We start from the raw sequence: 27,913 nt of genomic DNA on the forward strand, positions 1-27,913 counted from the left end.
GGGCCTTTTGTGGTTCCATATAAATTTTAGGATTAGTTGTTCTAGTTCTGAGAAGAAGGCTATTGCTATTTTGTAGGAATTGCACTGAATCTATATATTGCTTTGGGTGGTCAGGACGTTTGAACAATATTAATCCTTCCAATCGGTGAGCATGGTATATCCTTCCATTTATTTGTATCCTCTTCAATATCTTCAGTGTCTTACAGTTTTCAGGGTTCAGGGCTTTCACTGGTTTAAATGTATTTCTATGTATTTTATGCTTTTTGATGCAACTGTAAATGGGCTTGTTTTAATTTCTCCTTCTGATAGTTTCTTACTGGTGTAGAGAAATGCAACAGATCTCTGTCTATTGATTTTGTATCCTGCAAATTAGTGAATCCATTGATCAGTTCTGATAGTTTTTGCAGTGGAGTCTTTAGGGTATCCTATATGTCGTGTCACGTCATCTGCAAATAGTAGCTGTACTTTTTCTTTTCTGATTTTGAGGCTTTCGATTTCTTGTTTTCTGCTGTGCCTAGGACTCAGTGCTATGTTAAATAAAAGTGGTGATTGTGGACATACTTGTCTTGTTCATGATCTTAGAGGAAAGTCAACTTTTCATGATCAAAGATGTAAGCTGAGGGTTTGTCATATATAGCCTTTATTACGTGAAGGTATGTCCTCTATACCCACTTTGTTGAGAGTTTCTATCATGAAAGGATGGTCAAAGATTTTGAGCTTTTTCTGAGATACAATTTTTATCCTTCATTCTTTGATGTATCACATTGATTGGTTAATGGATGTTGAACCATCCTTGTATTCCTGCCATAGATCTCACTTGGTCATAGAGTATAATCCTATAATGTCTTGTTGAATCCAGTGTGCCAATATTTTGTTGAGAAATGTTGCATGCATGTTCATCAAGAATATTGGCCTGTAGGTTTCTTTTTTTCTAAGATGTTTGTTTGGTGTCGGTATCAGGACAATACTTGTTTTGTAAAATGAGTTTGGAAGAGTTCCTCTTTCTTCAATTTTTCGAAATAGTTTAAGGAGGATAGGTATTAATTCGTTGTTGAATGTGTTGGCCTACAATTGTTCTAAATATTCATTAATGATTCATTGTATTTCTGTTCTTCTTTGTTTGTTCTTCTTTTTCTATTCCTTTAAGTATAAGGTTAGATTGTTTTTGAGACATTTCTTGTTTCCTGAGATAAGCCCGTATTGCTATGAATTTCCCTCTTCAGACTGGTATGTCTTGTAGATTTGGGGTCATTGTGTTTTCATTTGTTCAAAGTATCTTTTGATTTCTTCCTTGATCTTATTGTTAACCTATTCATTGTTTAGTAGCATCTTATTTGGCATCCATTTGTTTGTGCATGTTTGTTTTTTTTTCTTGTATTGATTTCTAGTTTCATACCATTGTAATTGGAGAAGACGCTTAATGTGATTTCAGTCTTCTTAAATTTACTGAGACTTTTTTTGTGGCCTCACATGTAGTCCTTTCTGGAAAATGTTCCATTTGTGTTTGATAAAAATGTATATTCTGCTACTTTGGGGTGAAATGCTCTAAAGATATCAATTAAGTCTCTCTGGTCTAGTTTGTCATTGAATACTACTGTTTTCTAGTTGCTTTTCTGTCTGGAAGATCAGTCCATTGATGTCAATAGGATATTAAAGTCCCTCACTGTGAGTGCCTTATGGTCGCTCTCTCCCTGTATGTCGGTCAATAGTTGCTTTATTTAGGTCCTCCTATGTCGGGCACATCATGTTTACAAGGGTTGTATCTTCTTGGAGTGATCCCTTTATCATTATGCAATGTCTTTTTTTATCTATTATTGCCTTTGTTTGAATGTCTGTTTTGTCTGATGTAAATATTGCTACCCCTGCTGTTTTGCTTCCCTTTTCATGAAATATCTTTTCCCATCCCTTTATTTGCAGTCCATACATGTCTTTCAATCTGACGTGAGTCTCTGGTAGGTAGCGTGTCTTGTTTTCTTTTGCCAAGAATTATAATCCTCTTGTTTTCTTTTTCCTCCCCAATTTAATTATTTTTTTAAATGACAGTTGACATTCAGTGTTCTTTTATATGAGTTTTAGATGTACAACATAGTAGTTAGACATTAATAAAATTTATGCAATAATCTCCACGATTAGTCTGGTATCCAGCTGGCACTCTACATAGTCGTTACAGTATTATTGAGTATATTCTCCAAGGTAGACTTTATGTCTCCATGATTACTTTGGAATTAACTTTTTCACCTGGACCCCCCGACCCCGCCTCTTCTCTGGCAACCATCAGTTGGTTCTCTGTTATCTGTGAGTCTGTTTCTTGTTTTGTTTATTTATTTGATTCTTTAGATCCAACTTAGAATAAATGAGCTCATATGTAGTATTTGGCTTTCTCAGTGTTACTTATTTCATTTAGCATAGTACTCTCCACATCCACTCATGTTGTCGCAAATGGTGAGATTTTGTTCTCTTTTATGGCCAAATAATATTCCATTATATATATATATATATATATATATATATATGTTCCATGTCATCTTTATCCAGTTGTTTATCTGTTTCCACTGAGGTTGCTTCCAAGTCTTGGCTATTATAGATAGTGCTGCAGTGAACATAAGGGTGCATATATCTTTTTGCATTAGTGTTTTGGATGTCTTTGGTTAAAGACCTAGAAGTAGAATTGCCAGGTCATAAGATAGTTCTGTTTTCAATTGTTTAAGGAACCTCCGAACTATTTTCCTTAGTGGCTGCAGCAATTTACATTTCTTCCAATGATGCATGAGGATTCCCTTTTCTCTGCATCCTTGCCAACACTTGCTGTTTTTTGATTTATTGATGAGAGCCACTCTGACAGGTGTGAGGTGATATCTCATTGTGGTTTTAATTTGCATTTCTCTGATGATTAGCAACCTTGAGCATCTTTTCATATGTTTGTTAGCCATATGTATTTCCTCTTTAGAGAAGTATCTGTTCAGGTCTTCTGCTGATTTTTTTAAATGGATTGTTTGTTTTTTTTGTTGTTGAGTTGTATAAGTTCTTTGTAGATTTTGGATATTAACCCCTTATCAAATATGTCATTAGCGAATATCTTCTCCCAAACGGTTGTCTTTTTGTTTCGTTGATGGTTTCCTTTGCTGTACAAAAACTTTTTAGTTTGATGTAGTCATATTTATTGTTTCTTTTGTTTCCCTTGCCCGAGGAGATATACCTGAAAATAAATTCCTGTTAGTAATATCAGAGAGTTTACTGCCTATGTTTTCTTCCAAAAGTTTTATGGCTTTGAGTCTTACATTTTAAGTCTTTAATCCATTTTGGGTCTATTCTTGTACATGGTGTAAGAAGATGGTCCAGCTTTTTTTTTTTTTTTTTGCATGTATCTGTCTAATTTTCCCAACACCATATATTGAAGAGACTGTCTTTACCCCATTATATATTCTTACTTCCTTTGTCATATATTAAGTGAGCATATAGGTGGGGATTTATTTCTGGGCTCTCTATTCTGTTCCATTGATCAATGTATCTGTTTTTATGCCAGTGTCATGCTGTTTTGATTACTGTAGCCTTGTAGTATAGCTTGATATCAGGTAGTGTGATACCTCCAACTTTGTTCTTCTTTCTCAAGATTGCCATGGCTATTTGGGGGTTTTTTTATGGCTCCGTATAAATTTTTAGGATTATTCATTCTAGCTCTCTGAAAAACGCCATTGGTATTTTTATAGGGATTGCATTGAATCTATAGATTGCTTTGGGTAGTATGGCTATTTTAACAATGTTGATTATTCCTACCCATAAATAGGGTATATGCTTCCATTTATTTATATCTTCTTCAATTTATTTTTTCAATGACTTAATATTTTCTGAAAACAGGTCTTCTACCTTCTTGGTTAATTTGACTCCCATGTATTTTATAATTTTTGACGTAATTATAAATGGGATTATTTTCTTAATTTCTCTTTCTGAAAGTTCATCATTAGTGTATAAAAATGCCACTGACTTCTGAATATTTATTTTGTAACCTGCTAATTTACTGAATTCATTGATTGATTCTAACAGTGTTTTGGTGGAATCTTTAGGGTTCTCTATGTATAGTATCATGTCATTGGCAAATAATGAGTTTTACTTCTTCCTTTTTAATTCAGATGCCTTTTATTTCTCTTTCTTGTCATATTGGTATGGCTAAGAATTCCAATACAATGTTGAAGAGGAGTGGTGAAAGTAGGCATCCTTGTCTAGTTCCTGATCTTAAGGAAAATGCTTTTAGCCTTGTCCCATTGAGTATGATGTTAGCTGTAGGTTTGTCATATATGGCTTTTATTATGTTGAGATATGTTTCCTCTATTCCCACTTTGCTGAGAGTTTTTATCATAAATGGATGCTGGATTTTGTCAAATGCTTTTTATGCATCTATTGATATGATCATATGGTTTTTATCTTTCGACTTGTTAATGTGGTGTATCACATTAATTAATTTGCAGATATTGAACCAACCTTGCATCCCAGGAATAAATCCAACTTGGTCATGGTGTATGATATTTTTAATGTATTGCTGAATTTGGTTTGCTAATATTTTGTTGAGGATTTTTGCATCAATATTCATAAGATATCGGCCTATAATTTTCTTTTTTTTGTAAGATCTTTTCCTGGTTTTGGAATCAAGGTAATGGTGGCCTCATAAAAGGAGTTAGGGAGCCTTCCCTCTTCTTGAATTTTTTGGAATGATTGGAGAAGAATAGGTGATAATTCTTCTTTGAGTATTTGGTAAAATTTGCCTATGAAGCCATCTGGTCCAGGACTTTTGTTTTTTGGGAGGTTTTTGATTACTGATTCTGTTTCATTGGTGGTAATCGGTTGGTTCAGATTTTCTGTTTCTTCTTGATTCATTCTTGGGAGATTGTATGTTTCTAGGAATGTGCCCATTTTATCCAGATTGTCCAATTTGTTGGTGTGTAATTGCTCATAGTATTTTCTTATGATCCATTGTATTTCTGTGGAGTCTGTGGTTATTTCTCCTCTTTCATTTCTGATTTTATTTATTTGATGAGACTGGCTAAGGGTCTGTCAATTTTGTTTATCCTTTCAAAGAACCAGCTCTTGATTTCATTAATCTTTTGTATTGTTTTTCTAGACTCTATTTCATTTATTTCTGCTCTGATCTTTATTATTTCCTTCCTTCTATTCACTATGGGCTTTGTTTGCTGTTCTTTTTCTAGTTCTTTTAATTGTAAGGTTAGATTGTTTATTTGAACTTTTTCTTGTTTCTTGAAGTAGGCCTGTATTGCTATGAATTTCCTTCTTAGGACTGCTTTTGCTGTGTCCCATAAATTTTGAGTCATTGTGTTTTCATTTTCATTTGTTTTTAGGTATCTTTTGATTTCTTTCTTGATATCATTAATAACCCATTCATTGTTTAGTAGCATGTTATTTAGCCTCCATGTGTTCGTGTATTTTCCAGTTTTTTTTCTTGTAGTTGATATCTATTTTCATACCATTATGATCGGAGAAGATAGTTGATATGATTTTAATCTTCTTAAATTTATTGAGACTTGATTTGTGTCCTAACATGATCTATCCTGAAAATGTTCCATGTGCACTTGAGAAGAATGTATATTTTGCTGCTTTGGGGTAAAATGCTCTGAAAATATCTATTAAGTCCATCTATTGTAGTTTATCTTTTAGGCCCATTGTTTCCTTGTTGATTCTTTGCCTGGAAGATCTGTCCATTGGTGTCAATGGGATGTTAAAGTCTCCCACTATGAGTGTATTACAACTGATCTCTCCTTTTATGTCGGTCAATTATTGCTTTATGTATATAGGTGCTCCTGTATTGGGTGCGTATATGTTTATTAGGGTTATGACCTCTTGATTTTTCTATCCCTTTATTATTATGTAATGCCCTTTTGTATCTCTTATGATAGCCTTTGTTTTAAAGTCTATTTTATCTGATATAAGTATTGCTACTCCAGCTTTTTTTCTTTTTCATTTCCATTTGTGTGAAATATCTTTTTCCATCCCTTTACTTTCAGTCTGTGAGTGTCTTGATCTGAAGTGGGTCTCTTGTAGACAGCCTATGCATGCGTCTTATTTTCTTATCCTTTTGGTTACCCTATGTCTTTTAATTGGAGCATTTAATCCATTTACATTTAAAGTGATCACTGATAGGTACATTGTTACTGCCATTTTATTATTCATATTTGTTTTTTCCATTTTCTTTTTTACTCCTTCTCTTTTTACAGAAGACCCTTTAACGTTTCTTGTAATGTTGCCTTGTTGGTGATGAATTCCTTAAGCTTTTTTCGGTCTGGGAAGCTCTTTATCTCACCTTCCATTTTAATCGAAAGCCTTGCTGGGTAGAGTATCCATGGTTGTAGAATCTTGTTTTTCATAACTTTAAATACTTCTTGCCATTCCCTTCTGGCCTACAAAGTTTCCATTGAAAAGTCAGCAGACATTCTTATGAGGGTACCCTTGTAAGTAACCAGTTTCCTTTCTCTTGCTGCTTTTAAGATTCTCTCTTTGTCTTTGACCTTAGGCATTTTAATTATGATGTGTCTTGGTGTAGGTCTGTTTGAATTCCTGTGGTTTGGAACTCTTTGTGCTTCCTGACCTTGTATGTCTAATTCCTTTGCCAGATTAGGAAAGTTTTCTGTCATTATTTCTTAAAATAGATTCTCAATCCCTTTCTCACTGTCTTCTCTTCAGGTACTCCTATTGTTATTGTTATGCTTCATGTTGTCCCAGAGGTCTCTTAAACTATCCTCGTGTTTTAAAATTCTTTTTTGTTGTTCTGATTGGGTGTATTCTGCTACCTTGTCTTTCAGTTTGCTGATTCTATCTTTTGCTTCATTCAATCTACTGTTGAATTCTTCTAGTGTATTCTTCATTTCAGTTATTTTATTCTTCATTTTTATCTGGTTCTTTTTTATGGTTCCTATGTCCTCTTTTATGCTTACTATCTCTCTGTTGAGGTTCTCATTGTGCTCATCCATTCTTCCCCTAAGTTCATTGAGCATCCTTATAATCATTATTTTGAACTCTGTCTCTCGGTAGGTTGCTTTCCTCCATTTCATTTAGCTTATTTTCTGGAGTTTTCTCCTGTTGTTTCATTTGTGGCATGTTTCTTTGTTTTCTCATTTTATTAGCCTCTCTGTGTTCATTTATATGTGTTAGGAATATTTGTTTCATCTCTCAGCCTTGGCCAGATGGCCTAATGTACAATGTGTCCTGTGTGGCCAAGTGGCACACTCTCCTTGATCCCCTATGCTGGGGCTTTGGACATGATCTTTGTGTGGGTTGTGTGTGATTTTTTGTTGTCGCCAAATATTTCTTGTTTTTAGTACCTCAGTGGGTGGGATTAATGCTCAGGCTAATTGTGAAAATTGGCTATAACTACAGGGTAAGAGCTGTTGTGTGGGGGCTGATCCCACTGAGTGGAATTTGCCCTAGCAGACTTGCGTACTTCTTGCAACCATCCTTTGTGTGTACCGCTAATGGGGTTAGTCAGGAGTTGCTCCATTGTGGTCTGGTGCTAGCCTTCAGGTGCACTGGTTTAGTGGCCCCATGGGAGGGGCTCCCTGGTAGGCCAAGGTCAGCTGCTGCTTTTGATTGGTCAGGGCTACCCAGTGTGAACTAAAAAGAGATCCACAGATGGTTGTTGCCTGTGCTGGATCTATAGGAAAGTAGAAGACACAACGCTGTAGGCAGCTCTCGGTTATCCCCCGTCCCTGACTTATGGCAGTTTAGCAGAGGGACCAGTGCTCCTCAAGGCCTGATACTGCCTGTCACTTGCCTGTAAGTCTCTGAAATTGGGTGAGCCCCTGGATGATGTGCATATTGGGTGGTGCAGGAACCCTGGGAACCTCCTGGATCTATTGAGTAAATTTCCCCCTGCCACTGCCGTGTCAGTTTACATGCCCACGCTGTCTCTGTGGCTCACTGTACAAGTTTCCACTTGTAGCAAGGTCAACTGCTGCCCACCCTAGGCCTAAATGCGCTACCCCAGAGCAGGGGCAGCTGCCTGTCAATGTGCAGGGGGCACTTTGTGTACTGGATGGGGCAGGAGCTCAGAGAGTCAAAGGCTGTCAGGCCAATACAGACCTCTGCAATCCCCTTAAGAGATATTGCAGCTTGTACAGGCAGCGGTCTGTCCACAACTGTTTTCTTTGAAATGCGCTTACTGCGCTAGCCAAGGTCTCTTTCCTGCGCTAACTGCTCAAACCCAGAGCCAAGCAGGGCACAAGAGGCTGTTTGTCAATGGGCTGTAGGCACTTTGTGGCTTGGGTGAAATGGGATCTCAGGGAGACCAGGTCGGTTCGACCAATACAGCCTCAGTTTTGCTGCAACTTCTGTGCCTGGGCGTTCCCACTATAGACCCAGATCACAGACCAGCTGCCATCAGGGGCGTTCCCACAGACCCCTGTGCTCCCCAGACAGTCAGAGTTATTGGAATCTCCTCTTCCCTGGGCTGGGACTCTGTGCTGGAGAGCTCCCAGATGAGACCAGGACACCCCTCTTCTTTAAGAGAACCTCTGCAGCATCGCTCTCCCTCCCAGTGATCCTCCACCACCCACGAGTGCTGATCCAGCCCGATTCATTACTTTGCCCCTCCTACCGGCTTCGATGTGGCACCTTTATATTATCAGATGTAGGTGTCATGATCAGCTGAACTTCAGGTGAATCTCCACGTCGATTATTCTATAATTTGGTTGTAATTTCAATGCAATCCTGGGAGGAGAAGAACCCTGCTTTTGCCTAGTTCGCCGTCTTCTTCCTTATTTGACTTTTTAATTAGTATTTAAATAAATTACTTTAAAAAGCTACGAATTCATCAACATGTGTAATAAAAGAGCAGGTGTGTTATCTCTCAGTAACCCCCTCCCCAAATCACACCTTCTGAATCCTAGGCTCCTTTGAACATTTGTTCTTATATATTTTTACACTTATTGAAAACAGAAACAAATTCTTTCTTTATAGAAGTAAGTTATGTTAGATGCCATTACAAATTGTAGGCTCTTCCAGGCCACTTCCTCATCTAGATGAAGTACTCCTGTAGGTGAGCAACTCAGAGTAGACGTTTGACTTTCGATAAGCTTTCGTCCAGGATCGAGCAGGAGAACTAGGACATGGAATCTAAGTTTTCTTTCTCTAAAAATAATTTAGAAATTGTTTCTAATTTGTCCTATTTTCAAGGCACGAGAAACAAGACCTCAAGGTGTAGTTTATTATCTATCACAAGAATACTCACTTAACATCTTTGAGAATTTAAATGTAGAATTTGTCTTATTTTGTGCCTCTTCATTTCTTCCTCCTTTTCAGACCCTTTATTCTCTAGGTATGTGTCTGAGTTTATATTACATAACATAGAGAAAAATTAAAAAATTTATTATTGGAGTGAATACTTTTTAACAATGAATTTTAAAGTGAACTATTTTCTCTTAACTCTTTGTGTAATGACTCTGTTGGAATACATATAGTATTTAAACCATAAAGTCTGATTACTCTATTCTCTTTTATCAGTAGTGAATGTTTATGCCCCAGAAGAACCATAGGCCGAAAGCACACTCGGATTTTTCTTTATGTCTCTCACAGACTGTATGTCAGACTGTTGACTTACAGTAACTGGTGATATATATCACGAAAGTAGTCAGTCTAATTTGGATAGTTTAGAGGAGTTAATACCATTGGTCCTATTCTTTATAGGTGTCCTTCTCCCGTGTCCTCTAATGTGATTTTTCTGTATTACGTAGGAAACACCACTAAGTTATTCTTAAGTATAATTTATTTGTCATTGACTCTTTGTTATATTCTCACACTGCATCTTGAAAATTTAAGATATTTTTATAGCCTTTATAATCTTGTGACATACTTGTAATAGTAAAACCTAAGAGAAAAGGAAGGCAGTTAATAATACCCAGCTTTCCTAACAATGACCTCAAAAATGAGATGTCTTTTGAGAATGAACGTGAGTCAGTGGCGGTCACTTTACCCAAGTATGGGTCTTTCAGAGTTTTTTTTGTTTGTTTGTTTTGGTTTTTTAATTTTTATTAGGGGGTCACAGTGTTGTCCCAATCTATCTATTCAGCCTTTCACACCATTCCCTTGAAACCAAAACAGATCATAGGCCACATCTCTGGGCCCTGGAAAACAAGTCAAATTCTCGGGTCTACATGGGGACGAATCTGCAGCCTGACCAATGGAGGTGACCACCAGTGAAAACTTGGTGAAAGTGGAGAGGGAGGATGGGGGTGAAACTAATGCATTACCTCATTTAGGGGAGATGCTTTGTCTCAGGATTATCGTGCCTGTTCTTAGCCTAGCCTTCATTAGCCTCCGAGTAAGTCTGAATCATAACCCCCATAAACATACTGAGTAAAAGAAAAGACAGCTCTCTAATGGACAGACAGCTTTTCAACCTTAGATCTCTTTCTTTAAAACCCTCACATATCTCAACACAGAGATAAGATTAGAGTGAGCGCTACTATTGGAAAATGATTATTTTGTCATTGGCATTCTTACCTCATTCCAAAAAAGACTTGGAGCAGCTTATGGGAAAAAATACAGTACAACGGGATAGACCAGGAGATGGAAAACTTTTTTTTTTTTTTTTTTTGCAAAGAACTAGATTGTAAATATTTGAGGCCTTGCTGGTCATACAGTCTACCACAACTATTCAGCTCATCCATGGCAGCATAAATGAGCTGACCCCTGATATAGAACATTGTGCTACCACAGACCCATACAGTTGAACCGAACATGCTTTTGGATTTCTGGAAATTATTTTGCATTTTGTTCAGCCAAATAGTAGGTTAAATTATTATGTGGCACGCAGATTACTGTGGAATAACTCTTTTAAATTCCAGAATAGCCATTATAAAACCTGATAAAATAAGCATGTTGTTTTAATATACCACATGGTAACATAAAATTGAACTTGAGGAATGAAGATTATCTTTAATGATGAATGGCTATTTGCCAATGTTGATTTTTAAAAAAATTTCTGGCCTACTTTTCACTTTTCAGTCCTTATTCTTTGCAAACTCCATGTACTCTATCCTTTTTCTATCCTCAATTCATAAAAATTCTCCACATACTAATATAGGTCCCATTTTTCTAGCCCAATTACAACCCACCCAGTTTGTCCTACTTTAGGACCACTGCAATCACTGATGGAAGAAGTCTTAATGGTATCTTGACATCGTTCATCTGTCCATGACCATGAGTGCTATGGGAGTAGCCATTCTCTGGGATGCCTCTCTGTGTCAAATTGGCTAGACCAGTTGACCCAGCCTCTTCTGACTGTGCTCAGCTTGCTTCTCTACTTGCCATCTTTTTACTTATGCTGATAACATCCTGCTGCTTGGGTCATAGTTTTCTAGTCAGTAGCTGTAGGCAACTTTAACCTTAGACTATACTCTAAAACTGAGGTTTTTATTTATATGATTTTTCCAATGAGAGTTTTAAAATGAGCTTACCACTTCATCAGACACAATGTTGGAAAATAGAGAAGTTGGCTTCGCACTGTACTCTAAAATGGAACAGATTTACAGATCCATTGTGACTGCTTTTCCCACATACTTTTATGTCATTGCTTTGCTATATGTGATACAAACTGTGACTTAACGTTCTGTCACCCTAATTCCACTTGGTCATCTACTTTAAATTCATGACCACAAACCTCAAGTAGGGGCCAGACCCCTCCATGTTAGCGGCAGTCCAGGTGTGCACATGGAGAAGCGCTGCCCAAAGTTTCAGATCAAGAGTCCTGAGGCTAAGAGGAGGAGAGGCTGTGGGGTGGAATGATTGGCACTGAGCAAAGTCTGAGGCCAGGTTCTGCCATAGACCGTCTGTGAGCTCACTTTATTTAGCTTGTTCCTGCTCATAGTGTAGAGTCACTGGGAGGTTGAACCAAAGCAAGCCACCGAAGACACTTGGCACAGTGACTGGCATGTGGGAAGCACTGAGTACCTGTCAGCTATCTTTACAGTCTTTGTTATCATCATCGCCATTTTCATCATCACCATCATCATGAAATTGTCACAGCATAATGTCAGGAGCACAATAAGGGCTCCTGTTTCCACTTAGAAAAACATAATCCAGTTGACTGCTTTTTTTGGTTCTATATATTTCAATTTACAATCATGCTTTACATGATCATGCTTTAATGCTACTCAAGATTAATCCTGCCCTCCTAACCTTCTTTTATACCTCATCCTAAGTAACAAGTTAAATTCTTGACCTAAGAGCTAATGGTAGTAACATATTTTCAAGTTTTTAATGTTTAGCATATTTTGGAATTTGGAAATAGGTACGTTCAAGTATAACAGAGGGGCGGGATCCTAACAAAACTACCCTGTTAATTAAAAAAATGAAAAGAATGTTTATCAAGAGAAAGAAAATAGTGGCACATATTACTAACTTATTTACAATTGAACATTAGAGTTGTCACCTAAAACTCAAAACTATAAACATAGTATAAACATATTTAAAGTTATTTAAAAGCATAGCAAAAGTAGGCAGGATATAAGAAAGTAATCACTTTTCTGGTTGTTTTTTAAATTTACTATCATTGCTGGATTTCTCCATTCTACTCAGTGGTGAGTATTTGAACAAAATAGACACTAGGAATGCAACTGAAAATCAGAGGCCCTTGAGCGGGGTCCTCCCAAGACATTCCTTTTTGTCCATTATACATATGTCACCTGTGAAGTCATTCTCATCATGCTGGATCTGAATCTTATGCAAACCCTTCTTCTTCATTTCTATGTAATGTACAATTCAGTTGTACCTAGGGTGCTCTGCTTGGCTTTTGGTCTAGGCCTGGCAGGAGTTTTCCATATCATTAAATAGTTTGTTTTATTCTTTGCCTTCACAGGGCAATTACACTTTCACAAGTCACATTTTTTAATAAGAAAATGGTTTACCTACCCCGCTGGTGTTTATACCTTAGTTGGAAGACTCACTGAATTTATTAATGGAAGAATTAGTTGCATAATGGAAAAAGGGGTTTTCGAACATCAGTAACAGCTTTATTTCTTGATTATATCCTTTATGATTCTCAGCAAGATTTCATAGTCAATATTACTACTTGCTCTTACTCAAAGTAATTGCTACCTTTTGAGTGATAATCTTAATTTTTAACTTTTTATTTCTTTTAACTTTATGATTCATATTCTCATAAAAGCGACTGATTACCACTTAGCCTTACAATGCTTCTGATTGTTTTTAAACTCTTAAAAAGGTCAAAAGACAATTTTTGTAACTCCTGGAGCCATTCTGTCCTTATTATTTTCATTAAGAACATAAAATTTCTGTTTAAAGGATCATACCTTTTTCTATCTTTGTTTTAAGAAAACAAAGAAATATATAATTAGGACTCTCAGAGATAAAAGCAGCTAAAACAAGTCCATTGGAAATTACCTATTATATTGGAAAATACAAAGGAGACTGAAGTGATTGATTGCCAAATTCTTAGGTGGTTTGCTATAAGTACAATACCCAATGAGCCTATAAATTGATGGCAAGTGTGATAAATACAACCTGGAGAAAATCAACCTCCCCATAAAAAACCCTAAAATTCCTTATTTTTATACACGCTTTAGCTAAATAGGCAAATAGAGTATTAGAAAGAAATCAAGTTTGTATGTAATATGAGCTTTAATGTTTCTATATCTACATTATTACACATCAGTATGCTGATAATAAGGTCTTCAAACTTCTTTCTGACCTGAAACATAATAAGAATAAATAACAGATATGGTACCTGGGATTGTTTAGGAATAAAAGTGCCACATAAATGAATTTACACATGGATGTCTCAAATTTGGCATCCCAAAATTTAACTCCTGAATGTACACATTGTTTCCCTGACATTGTTTTTTCACCCCAGTTCATTCTACTAGTTACCCAAACCAAAATTCTTGGGATTTCCTTGTGTCTTCTTTGTCTCTCTCTTTCATTCTTATCAAATCCATCAATAGATCCTGTCAACTATACTTCTAAAATAAATTTAGAATCTGACAACTTCTCTCCAACTTCATTGTTATCCTTCTGGTCCAAGCCATCACCATTTCTCACCTGGATTATTGCCATAGCTGCCTACCTGGTCTCTCTGCTTCTGCCTTTGTGCTAGTGGTCCACTCTGTTCTCAACACGGTGACCAGAAGGAGTCTTTTAAAATGTAAGTCAGGGTCTGTCCCTCGTGCTTAGAATCTTCCAGTGGCTCCTTATTTCTCTCAAAGTAAAAATCATAACCTTTATAATGGCTTAGAAACTTCTACGTGTTCTGCACTCCCACCCCTACCCCATTACTTGTCTTGTTGCTTCCTGAGCTCATTTCCTACTGAGAAATGAGTTCTGTGGCTGACTCTTTCATCTCCTGCAAGTCTTTGCTTAATTACCACCTTCTCAACAAGGCCTACCCTGATCACCATGTTTAGAATTGCAACCCACTTCTTGCCCATCTTATATGGCAGATACCCCTTACTAAGTATTGCATTACAGTTCTCTCTCTCTCTCTCTCTCTCTCTCTCTCTCTCTCTCTCTCCCTCTTAAAGAGCAGAGATTTGTGTATATGTTTTGCTAACTGATGTGTTCCAAAGAACCTAGAATACTGCCTGGAAAATACAAAAGAGACAGAAGTTATTGATTGCTAGAGATCACCTATAAACATGATGCTCAAAGAGACTATAAAGAGATGGCAACAATATGTATTTGTTGAATGAGTGAATAATCTGTGATCATGTTTTACCAAAAGAACCACTGCAGAGGATGGGAAGGTTTTCGGGAATGCTTTGTCAAGGCAAATGAATTGGGGGCAATGTCTCATAGCACTCTCGATGCTCCTATACTTTCTATGTCTCTCAACAGGCAATAGGGGACTGAATAGCATGACCAGTCACAGTCAGTAGCCACATATATAACTGTGTAATGGAAATGGAAACTGGTCTTAAAAGTCACCAAAGTATTTAGAGACAAGCAGAATAACTTTGTAGGGAATGGGTAGGTATAGAATGGTATACTTGGAGAGGAAAAGCCTAATGGAAAACAGTAAGATAGAATATCAGATATTTAATTTATTGACCACTCACTGCTTTCAAACAATATACCGACTATGGAAAACGAACATGAATAAAACCCAGTAGCTGCCTGGAAGAGCTTGGTTTTCTCCACTTCCATTCTATTCTCACCACCCACCACCTTTGGAAGAACTAGCCTTTTGAACACAGATATGATCTAAACATGCCTCTGATCTGCCAAGAAACCTTTCTGCTCTCAGCACTTATCTTCCCTAGAGCCAAGACGATGGTGTTAGATGGCTTAATAAAGTTCTATAAATCTATAGTGATTTTTATGTGGAAAATGGCAGCCAGCTAGTCTACATCTATCAAGGATGAACAACAGAAAATGTGTTTCAACTGTAGCATGAAGGCTGTAGCTGAAGCGCAGGGAAAATTTTCTGTTTCTATACAGAGAGATGATTTTTTGGGGGACATGTTATAGAAACTCCTAAGGTAGAAACTTTAACTTCGTTCTGCTTGAGCATTTTATACCAACACTTCTCAAAACTTGTTCTGGCATCACACAGATCTAAATAAAGAGTGCATTTCAGAAACACTAGGTTTTAAAAAGTTAAACTTTCTTTTTTTACTGGAGGATTTCACAAAGCCTTTACTGTGTTCTAAACAGCCTTGTGAGTTTCCAAATGGGATGTATAGTAAATGGCATTTCTCAAATATATTTGAATTTGAAACCCTTTTGGGGGGCTTCTTGCAGGACTAGTGTTTCTGTAACATGCTTTGGAAGATATTGATGGAGACATATGAAAGTGGGTGGATAAGAACTTTGTAGTTTATTCTTGCTGTCTTATTAGTCCTTCAGAAACAATGGCCACCGCCATAGCATGAACAAAAGCATTTTTATATTATCATCCCTTTAGCAATACTCCATGAAAAAGAATTCCTTTTAAACCATTTATTTTAGAGTTAGAGTTTCCAACCAGTCAATAGCAAGTGAAAGTTAAGACCTTGAAACAGATTCATGGAATCATGTTATTCGTTGTATTGAAGCTGATTAGAAATAACTAGAAATGCATATGTGGGTGTTTGATACAATGACTGTGACTGCTAAGACTCATGATGGGATAAGGATGCTATGTGGCCATCCATAAAACCTTGTAGTTTGAGGAAGCAAATATCACCTAGAATAGCTGATTCACAGGTATATGAAGTGACAGTTTCCAAAGTAAGACTGAAATGACATTGCACATCTCTCTCCACATGTAGTTTGCCTTGTGACTGGAGAAAGTTAAAAACTGAAACTTTATCTGCTTAACTGTTGATTTAAAAAGAAAATTGACAGAGTATTCTATGTTACCTTGAGTAGAAAGTGAGCTGTTCTTACCTCAAAATATAGTTCCTTTCATGGAAGATTCCTGTAGGAAAGCTGGGGGACAGAGAAGAGACTTCCTCAAGCCTCTCGATTAGCCCATGTGTGACTGTTTGCTAGTAAATGATTGTACTTTAGGCAAAATTTCATCTAAAACTTCCTTTAATTTTTGTAGCCCATCTGACTCTAATTGTAAGAGGTCGTCATCATTTACAGAAGGACCTGGCAACTTTAAATGGCCAAGCTGGCTTAGGCAGTTTGTGACCCGGGACTCTGGCATTTGGTATTAGAAAGTGATTAATTGGGAAGAACATTTATTAATGTCAGCCTCCCTGACATTGCTTTGACATTCTCTGCATTCCAGGGGACCGCGGTCTCTTTGATTTAGGTGACTGGCTGGTGAACTCTAGTTTTCCGCCTATTACAGATTTAGGTGGTCGCTATGACAATGTCTTCACTTGGGAACAATTCAATGCCAAAACTTGTTGGAGAAACACTTTTTTATCCTTTGTTTTTTCTCTCTAAAACAGTTTTTTCCTATTATCTTGTAAGAATTTTCCAAGGGAAAATGATTCCCAATTAGGGATTCTGTGGTCAAATTCTTGCTTTTATCTTTATGTCACACCTCATACATACATATCATATTAAGCTGCTTCTCTCTTATATACACTTTAGAGGTTTGCGTTGTTACTATTTGGTGGAAAACAGTCCTAATAAAACAATAATAATAGGTATTTAAATGTCTGAACTCAAAAATTACAAGGATTTGATACTATTTTAAAACCTAGAGCCTTTATATTCATCCTTTGCTACATTCATTAGTTCATTAAATTTTCCCTTTTAAGTTGTGTAATAGGCTGTTTGAATATACAGTCAAAAGTGAAGGAAGAGCATTATTTAATCAAGTCAGTTTTTTGGAAAAAGAGCTTTTTAACAACTTCTGGTGAAACAAAATGATCCCCCCAACTTTTATCACTATATGTTTCAGAAGTAGGAAAGTGGGTCTTATCCAATGAGATGCAATATATTTTGATTATAGAAGATACTTTGATTTTGGATGGGTGCATTAACAGATAACGGGAATCAAATCCGCTATTAATAGTAGTTCCTCCAGAAGCTCAAGTATACAAGTAAATCTCACTTTTTTTTAGCTGTTAAGAGAGAAGTTTATTAAGTCCTTTATTACTTATATTATATTAATATAATATACTTACATATAACCTTGAAGTAAGCCAAACATTACTCTGTAATTTGTTTGATAAAGTATAGTGAATTATAGTCTTTAAGAAATGCTGTTCTAAAGTATTTGGATCTTTACTGTGTGGAACTGTGGGATTTTTATGTTTTTTTCTTCTTTTTATTCATTTTAGATTACAGAGGGAAGGGACTGTCTTCTGTATGACAATCCCAAGTGGGTAGATGAATCATATTTTTTAGCGAGTGTGACTCATTGTATAAAAAAGTAAAATATCTTGTCTCTTAACAAAAAAAATAACTCTATAGTGTCCTGCTTTGGAAAGTTTTGACAGAGAGACATCTCCTTAACAAAAATATTTGAACAATAATCATAGGTAGAAGACTTCTGCCAGGCATGTATATTTCCATACGAACAAAACCATGTACAAAAATGAATCTAACTTTCCTCTGTCTCCTTTCCCCTTCATCAAAGCTCAATTCACTCATGACTTCACTGGCATGGTTAAATCTATCCTGGCTTTTAATTTAATTCTTACAGAGGGGGAAAAGTGGTTAATCATTGCTGCTTCCCTCCCGCACTAGGTCACCTTATTAAGTTATAGTTCTTGACCTAGAATTCTTTGACATTACTTGTGTCACCTCCATTTTGCCAGCCAGACCTGGATGAGATGAGTATGATCCAAGACTTGAGCGACCCACTCCCTGCCCCTCCTACCTTCTGCTCTAGATAGGCACAAGACTAAGCTTCTACTGACATTTTCTCTCCTTTGTTCTCATAAGCACCCTGTCTACCACTGACCCTCCTCTGGAAGGACCTCCCCTGAATCTAGGAATGTCTAATGGGGTTCCTGGTACCTTCTCCCAGTTCTTCCTTTCTCCTGAGTCCACCCAGCTAGCTTCGATATCAACACATATGAACACATATCTCTTAGAGCAACACCATTATTTTGATTTTCCAAATCTACCCTCCTGAGTGAATTCCATGTGTGTATGTGTATGCGTGTGTGTATGTAACAGATATATTTCAAAATTAAATACTTATATCATAGTGTGACATTTCTGGAAGATATATACATAAACAGTTCATAGATAAATAGTTGATATTAGAAATGGAAGCTTACAGCAATAACAATTTACAGAGCACGTGTAGATTAAAATTTGGAAAGCCTCTGTCCCATTTAGCTGTCCATTTAGCTCATTCATTATGCCTCTATGTTCACTAGAATGTGAATGTTCTCTTATTTTCCTTACTAAGAAGGGCGGTTTCATCACAGTATTTAATTTTGTATATCAAAAATAATCATTATCTTCTTCTCAAGGCTTCTCAAAATAACTTGACTTATAATTCAATAACTAAGATCAGTCAAATTACTGTTATCCTCTTGCGGCTGATGGACATGGATATATCTATTCTTTAAGAAGCTGTCAGATTGAGCATTTGGACCATCTGAAATCACTCATAAAAATAGAATACTTGACAAGGAACACATTCTGTGCCACATATCCTGCTGATCCCTGTATACTTTAGAATACTTGTGTCTGAATTTATCTGGCAAAGCGAATCAATGGTGCCCTCTGTCACAGGCCTCAGTGAGATTTTCTAGATTATCACAGCAATACCTTGCTTGGCACCCTCCAAATTAGTGACTCTTATCTGTTGTCAATGTGTTTCTGTGACAAAACCAGAAAGCAGCAAAGGGCTGAAATCTGCCCCCTCCCTGCACACTTGACTTTCGCTTTAGATTCCGTGTAGGCTGTGAAAAAAGGACAAGCTTGCAGTGAACCAGACCTCAGTTTGAAATTCTTGTTTCTCACTAATTGGATCAACTTAGATAAGTGTCTTAAGCTCTCTGAGCCTCAATTTCCTCATCTATAAAATTGGGGATAATTACCTACATCCTAATATTATCATGAAATTCCAGTGGGACAGTTTAAGTAAAGTGTCTGGCATATGGTATGAATGTAACAGCTATTTGTTTTTTCTACATCCTCTACCATTTGCCACTTACCAGGTGGCTTTTATTGGCCCCTCCACATGTCTCCCTCCCATAACACACATAAAATAATTTCTAAGTTCAACATGACTTCAGAATAGATCTTATCTTGCCCCTTCCTTCCATCTCTCTGGTCTTTCTCACTCTTTTTATTAATACATAACTTTCTGGTGCCTTTTCCATTTTTGTTCAGAACCACTGATAGAGATGAAAAAAGTTCATTTCTCTGACTTCTCTCATTTCTCCATAAATTCCTGTAATAGTTTTAAAAAAAAAATGTTTCTTCGGCAACATTTTTCTAATTTACTTAATTTTTATAACTCCTTACTAGTGCTCGATTAATTAAGTGAATGGTGTTTTGCACTAGATTGATATTTTCCAATCATGTCACTTCTAAAAAGCCTTTTAAAAGATTTTTGCTCTGAATTTTCTTTAAACATTTAAAACACACCTATGCAGAACATAACATACATTTCCAAATAACATTAGGAATTAGTCTAGTCTCAATTAGAGAAAAGCAATCTGGGAGCTTCGCTCTTCCACCCGATTTAACCCTGAAATATAATTGTGTGCTCTTGTGAGATGAGAGGTTCCAATTTCAGGAACCAGTGTTGGCATGAAGATTCAGACTGGTAATTAAAAACAAGCCAAACAAAAATTTTTGTGCAAAAAATGAAGTCCAGAACCAAAGACCTGAAATTGAAAATGTCAGTTTATGAATGCTCTGATTTTAATCTGCCTTCGGCTATCTGTTCATTAGCTCATCTGGCAGTGTTTCTTGGTAAAGAAAGTTTGGCATGGAAAAGAGCTGTGTTTAGATTGGCTCAGAGAAGACAGAGTGTACAATCTACTTTTGTCTCTGAGGGGGTATAATTTCTTCATTCATTTCCCCTTTTACATTTTTTTCTCCCCATGCATTTGTGAGTAAATTTTAGAGCGCATGAAAGTGAGGAAATGATATCACCAGCTCGAGCCAAGCAAAGTGTGGGTTGGCAGCTATGCTGTCGAGACTTTGAACCGAAGCCATTTTCTGTCCCAGTTCAACTTGTCTCATTGCTTTCAGACTAAGGAGAAAAAAATGCAAGCAGTACCTTTCCATGCTTATATTTGAGATGTAAATTGTGTTCATGTCATGGAAGGACTGTCCTTAAACCTCTTGCAGAGTGGCATTGTGACCAGTGGGACTAACTCGAGGCTCCAGTTAAATATATTATCATCAAGGAATTTGGCAGCTATGACTGAAGCTCTGAGAATCAGCTTCCAATTTTTCTTATTCTCTCTACTCTTAAGACAGCCCCCAAATTCCTCTTGCCTTCTGCATTGCTTTTATGGAGTTCAGATTATAGATCTTATTTGAGTCCTAAGAAGTAATCTGTTGCATTTCATATCACAATAGAAGTACAAGTTCAAGACTTCCTCTTCTCCAACTCTCGAGAGATTGGTCTCAATCTCATTTACCAGATAAAAATCTCTCTCACATTGGTATTTGTCTTTAATGTTTTTATACAACATTAAAATTTTTCTGTAATCACAATGGCCTTAAAAAGGGTGGGTCATCCAAGGGCTGAAACAGAATGGACATACAACAGTGTAAGGATAGAATCCAGTCAAGAGTGGGCTAGAGCCAGCTCCTGTCAGCTCACAAGGGCCCGAGTTCTGTCCCTTCTTTGGAGTTCACATCTCTGCTTCCATCCCCATACTCTCACTCTGAGCTAAACTATCAGTCAGTGTCCTGGCATGAAACACATGGTGCAGCCAATGGGATGATTGAAAAGTTTATGAAGAGACCATGTTCAGTGTTGTGGGTAGGGTTAGTGGAGCCAACATGCAAAATGACACCCAACAGATGGCTTGTCACCAGTACCAGGTGAGAGCTATAATTATGGAGAAGAGCCCCAGATAGGAACTATGCCTGTAGATAGGCAAACTGAACCAGCACCAGACAGGGGTAGAAGAAGGAGGAGATATAAAATTCGAAGAAAAACACAGACAACAGTAAAGATCAGGTAGACGACAGAGCAGCCCAGAGGGAATAAGTTCAAGGAACATTTATGCAAAGCTCAGACAGAATCCTATTGCCCCAAACAACCCAACTCATTCTGTCCTTCTTTCTCCAGTTTGGCACTTCACTTTCTGGTATTGAAAGCATCCTGTTTGGCTTCTGAGTTAGTGTTTTGAGACCAGTTCTCCATCTATTTGATGGATTCTGTATTATTATCAGTCTTGAGAGTATCTAAGGCCTTTGCATTTTCAAAGTTCAGGATATTTTAAACAAACCTGAGCCTCTGATTTGCTCAAATGGAGACTCACTGATGTATTTCATGTGGACAGCAATAGGGGTGTTGGACCACAGAAAATTTCTTAAAATGTACAAAAGCAGCACAGCAAGAGCCCAGGTCCTCAAGTTTTGCAGGAAGTACACCTATAGATTTGTGCAGCCTTGAAGACTGTTTCTAATGGTAATAGATAACTATTTCAAAAGGTAATACAATAACCTTCTATTGTATTGAAGACTTCTATTGAAGACTATTTCTAAAGGTAATACAATAACCTTCTGGCAATTTTGCTGATTGTAATTACAGATATTTGTGAAGGACCCAAAGGTCTAACACATATGAGAGTTTGCAACAGGAGTAAATCTTCCACAGAGTTGTTGTGAAGATTAAATTAGAATTTATTTAAACTTACACAGATTGCAGGGTTAAAATTTGGGAGTCACTAAGCCAGAGGATAAACCAAGCTCACTGCCCAGCTCAATGGTGATTCCTGTCGAGGAATGCATAGTCTAATGGAGGAAGTAGACCTATAAACAGATACAAAAGAAGGGCCTAATAAGAAAGCAGCCATGCCAGTTGTCAGCTTGGCAAATGCCTTACTCCTAGGTCTGAAGAGCTTTGCTGCCATCAGCTTCCCTGGATTGATAAATAGGACACAGACAGCTAGGGCCTAGAGCTGCCGAATATATCTTAGGATCGAACTGCGCTGTACGTAGAACTATGAGAACGTGCTTACACTCTAAATGCACTGTACACTTTATCTGAAACCTGTTTAGAGGTAAGGGAGAATATGATAATAGTAATAATGATGATAATTACTATAATGAGGTCTCTTCTCTGGCTCTCTGGAAGGGAACTGCCTGCAGTGGATGTTGTCTGTGTTAAGTGGGACAGGGCGGAGTCCTCTTCTCATGACCACATAATGCTGTCCACAGTACATGTGTATATATCTAAGTCTGTGTGTATGTGTGTGTGTGTTTGTTTATGTATGTGTCCTCCTCTGTGACCAGTGCTTTGCAAGGTGAACTGGGAGTTATAAGGGAAGGGGATAAACCATAGCTACCAGGCTAGACTTGAATTATAGAGCTAGATTTCTTTAGAGGTAATTAACGGTTCTGAGAAAAACTTTAGCTACTTGGTCAGATACATTGCTGTGCTGATAGCAGCTGAGAGACTCTCTGGGACCCTTAAGAGGAGTGTTAAGAGATTTTTACCCCTTCTAACCTAGGGAGCTGTTTCTTTGAATCCTCCTAAGCGAGAAATAAAATCAAAACTAACATTATTATAGTGATTCTCTCACACATTTTTCCTACAAATACAATAGCTATCAGTGCTCTTTCTTCTGTTTAACTGATCACCAAATTAAAGCTCAGAGAATTAAATTAATTTGTCTGAAGTTACACAGTTAATCAGATAAATAACATGTATTATTAATGGCTATATTATTAGCTCTTTTAATTTTCATGTCTTTTCACCCCACAGTGTAATTTGGAATAAGCAAATTCTATTTGCTTCTTTTTCTAGAATAAATGCACTTCGTATACTTTGGAAAATGCCACAGATTTTCTTTTTGTCCCCCACTCATATTTTATTTGCATTTCATCTGACTCTATTAGGCTGAAATAAGCTATAAATTATTTAGGCAATATTATCAAATCTCTGATCCACAGGATGCAAACTTGGATTCCCTCCCAGTCTTTCTCATTCTAGGAAATCCATCCACATCCATGACATATTTTTTTTTCCCTAACTTTCTGCTTGGCTCATCAACTGACAGTTTAAAGAAATATGATTTTGAATATTTTCTATCTCTCTTGACTGAATGAGGAGGAGGGAAGACAAAGGATATAATCATGAATTTAATTTGAGAATAAAGAATTTTTTCATGAATATTATTTTTCTCAAAATAAAATAATAAAACTTCATTGAGTTTGGGTGCAGTGCCAGTCTTCAGTCGAATATTTTAAAAACAAAGAAAAACACAAAAGGGAGCACTAAGGAGTGGTAGCCTCTAAACCTACGACTCACAACTACAATACTGTGGACTTTCGTTGATCAAGAAATTTTTGTGATGATCCAGCCCTCTGAGCCGTGAGTCTCACCTGTCTCATTTTATAGTTTAGGCATGGGAGGGCTAATTACATGGCCCTCAAGGTGACTAATAGTGCATTGGTGGCAGGGCCACAACTTGAATCTAGATATCAACTCCTGGACACCAACTTGCTTTTCTTTCTATTACATGTAGCTCCCTGTTGCCTCTAGGTGAAGGTCAGCTCCACACAGGGCATACAAAACCTTCATGATTTGTCATCCACCAACATGTACGGTTTTACCCTGCTTTGTATATTCTGGAATTTGCCTAGCTGTGACTACCTCCCATCACAACCACCATAAAATTTGCCTTGCAAGAATTCACTCATTTTTCAAACCAGATTGTCACCTCTATTAGAAAACCCTCTCTACCTTCTTTCCTTCTCACATCCAATTTTCTCTCTCGCCTGGTACATTGTTTCACTTATTGATTTATTCAGCTAATGTTTCCGAGCATCCACTAAGTGCCAGGAGGCACTGAGCTAAGCATAAACCATGAACCAGTGAACACAATTGGCCAGCTCCCTGCCCTAATGGAGTTTACAGTCTTAGTGGAGACACTTAAGACAGTAAACAGACAGATAAATATGTCATCACAACTAGGATGATCCCCATGAAGGAAATAAATACTGTTCTTGGGGCCTGAAGTGGTGAGCATGATAGAGATCCTGCCCACTTCAGGGGCTCAGTGAATGAGGAGGGAGGCAGGCACAGAACTGGGTGACTCCTGTCACCTGATGCCTGCCTTCTCCCAACCTAATGGCAGGTGAAGCACTCAACAGTTCTGTTGAGTAAAGGACTTAAACATATGCCCACCACAGTAAGGAAGATGGCCTTTGGTCAGATGGGAAGTGGTGATATTGGAAGTGTGAAGGCAATGCCTCATTCAGATCCCTAGTGAGGGCTCTTTAATAACTGAGATGAGGGGCAGGGAGGTGGCTTGGGAGATAAAATACTAGCTAGGGATGTGGAGAATGGCCCAGTTGGTGTTCTGTTTCTAACATTATTCCTTTTAATTCTGTAGGATTAACATATAAGAAGTATTAAATTTTCTTTAGAAATTTCTAAGAGAAGACAGGTGAATTTTTTTTTTGTAAAAAGTTTTAAGCTTTGAAAAGTTGAAAGAAGTATTCAATTACCTTCAAAAAATGAAAGTGCACCTATAAGAATTGAACATCAACTTCATATTGAATAGTAAGCATTGAGTTCATGAGGAACACTGGACAAGACACTCATTCTCTGGGATTTATTTTTAATTTTAGCAAGAAATACTTGCTCTTGATGTCATAAGATTTTTATGAAGGTGTTTATTCTTTTTTAATTATGTAAACTTTAAGTTCTTGAACTGAAATGTACTTTGTAAACTCAAAGTATAATCTAAATTACAAAGATAACTTGCAGCTTTTAAATATAATGAACTTACTACTTTTCTCACCTATTTTTTCTCAGTTTTACAGGATCATAGAAATATAACATTATTGCATCCATTAGAGTTGAAGGCTTATTATACAAACTTTTTTCTCTTTTTCTTTCATCTTTTAATTCTAAAGAGTACGGTTCCTTTAGGTAAAAATTGAGGTCATTACTTACAGACCATTAACTACTTAAGGGAAATTGTCCAAATTACATTTATTCATATGGAATTCCTCTCAGAAATTTTATTACTCTATATGTTGTAGTCAAAAAATAAATAAAGATTTTAATAAAATCCAGGCAACAAATATCTCAAGATTTTTAAAATCTTTTACTTTGTAAACTTAAAGTATTAGTAGTTTATATTAGGATGTCTTATTTATATTTTTGAAATTCTTTTATTTAGTCTTTTACAATTATTAAAAGTAATAAACTATCTAAAATGTTCATAAGAAACTTTTAAAACTGTAATATGGAAAGTTCTTGGTTTTTAAAAAAATTTTTTAAAGAAAAAATACCACTCAATACATTAGGGTTTATTTTAAATAGGCCTCTCTTCAAATGTGTTCAAGTTGTATATACTCATGGAAATACAAACTACTCTTTTCAGTGTCCATTATACCATGTTATTAGTAATAAACAGAATTTTTTTCTGTGAACTAAAAGTGACAGAAAAATCTTTACAAATTAATATGTACAATATTACAGAAAAATGCTTTGTCAATTTAAAGAGTTATTATTGTAATGAATTTTGATTCCAAAAAGTTTCATGGGATAAATAGTTACTTGGCTTAATTCGAAACTCCTAAAAACTCCTTAGCTTGGTGCCCCAAATTTTACCATTGGCATTTAATTTTTTTATTCTAGGCCCTGCTTCTCTTGGTGGCGGTGGCATGTGTGTTTCATATACTCTATTTTGGGGATGACATTTAATTTTACATGATGCCTTAGTGAGCTTGAGTCTATCTGTTGCTTTGCTCCCTGGAAATGAGTCGCCTAGGGTGACGGGGATTCTGAAAGGGACCAAGACCAAGAAGCAGAGCTAGAACCAAATAGCCCAGAACAAAGAGTAATGGACACTGATCATATTATATGAATATCAGATGCTTCCGGGTGGCGAATGTGTTTTGGGTACTTGTGAATATTTTGACATGCCAGAGGTTTTAGCCTGAGGGCTTTCTCTAATAAATTCAACACACTGATCATTGGTCTAATTTATTCATTCTTTCCATGAGAACTTGAAAACGAAAGAGATGGTTAAATGCTGACTGAAGTAGAATTAAACCAAAATTAATTTGTCCTTCACTATTGTGTGTTTCAGAGACTGGAGCACAAGGAAGTTTTAGTGGGCTTGTTGTTCCTGGTTTTCCCGTTCATTCCAGCCAGCAATCTCTTCTTCAGGGTGGGTTTTGTGGTGGCTGAGAGAGTCCTTTACATGCCAAGGTAATTACTGTTCATGAGTTCCTCTTTATGAGACCTGCTCTCTGTCACCAACACTGATAGTTCCAGAGAGACAGTGCTTTGGTGTATAGCAATGAGATCCTTGTGGAGCCAAGGTGCTTATTACCTCAGCTTTAAAAGGCTGAGGCCACAGAGAAGGTTGAATGAGCACAAGTTTGCACTCATTCACTCTAGTTTACAATGGCTAACGTCCAGTTGAAACCTGGACAATTAAATGTGAAACATTGATTGGAATATATTCATGATTTAAGCAGCAATCATTTGCCACAATATTTGTTTCTAAATATCTATGTTTTATTAAATATAATTATAGTCATTCTCTAGAAATATTTTGTTGATTTACTTAAAATTATCAATTATGTTAAGTAGCATGATTGTAATTAACTTCTATCTTCTTTCTTTTTCCTCTGTCCATCTTTTTCTTTCTTTATTTTTTAATTTAAAAATAGGAATGATCTCAAGAAAATTTGTCCTTGAGGAAAAAAATGGTTAAAAATTAAAAGTGCACTCAGATGTGTGTGATTATGTAATGACATTTAGCTCTGAATATTTGAACTCTGTTGAAGCTTGTCTGTTTTCTTGTCTTCTTCAATGTCATCATTCCAAGACCACATTTCTTTTCAGATGCTTGGATATATTCCTGAAATGGTTCTGCCATTTATCCGTTGTGTGATTTCGAGCAAGACATGAACACTTGCACCCAAGTTTTCTCATTTTTAATAGAGATTTTAGTAAACGCCCTAAAATTAAGTAACTTTATGAATGGTATATAAGAATGAATTTTCCTAAAAGGCAGTATCATAAACCAAAATATTATAAGGAAATTATTATTTTTTAATTATCGATACCAAGTTAGAATTTTAAGTTAATTTAATTAAAATAAAATTAAAGTATCAATACAACAGTTTTATTGCTATTGAGTTAGAAGTTTAAAAATACATATAACTAGAAATGAATTTTATAACCTGTTATTTCCTCCCAAACCAAGTACCTAACAGCTTTCTTCAGACTTTGCAGCATCCTGTTTTGACTTGGTTAAGGAAAGAGCAGCCCTTAATTTTCTGTATGTGTCTTTGGTACAATTTAGGAAGGAGATTATTTCTTGGCAAATAC

General features: G+C 36.6%; 1 protein-coding gene across 8 annotated transcripts in view; it reads left to right on the forward strand.

The window, feature by feature from the left end:
• TMTC1 (transmembrane O-mannosyltransferase targeting cadherins 1) overlaps positions 1-27,913 on the forward strand; it is a 476,780-nt gene that overhangs the window by 365,995 nt on the left and 82,872 nt on the right. For all 8 annotated transcript variants that reach the window (XM_039882400.1, XM_039882401.1, XM_039882395.1 and 5 more), the window contains one exon: positions 26,661-26,782. In XM_039882400.1, coding sequence (XP_039738334.1) covers positions 26,661-26,782 — 122 coding nt within the window. The remainder of the gene's footprint in view (positions 1-26,660; positions 26,783-27,913) is intronic.

The sequence above is a fragment of the Pteropus medius genome, unplaced genomic scaffold (assembly GCF_902729225.1).
Source record: "Pteropus medius unplaced genomic scaffold, Ma_sr-lr_union100, whole genome shotgun sequence".
Taxonomy (NCBI): Eukaryota; Metazoa; Chordata; class Mammalia; order Chiroptera; family Pteropodidae; genus Pteropus; species Pteropus medius.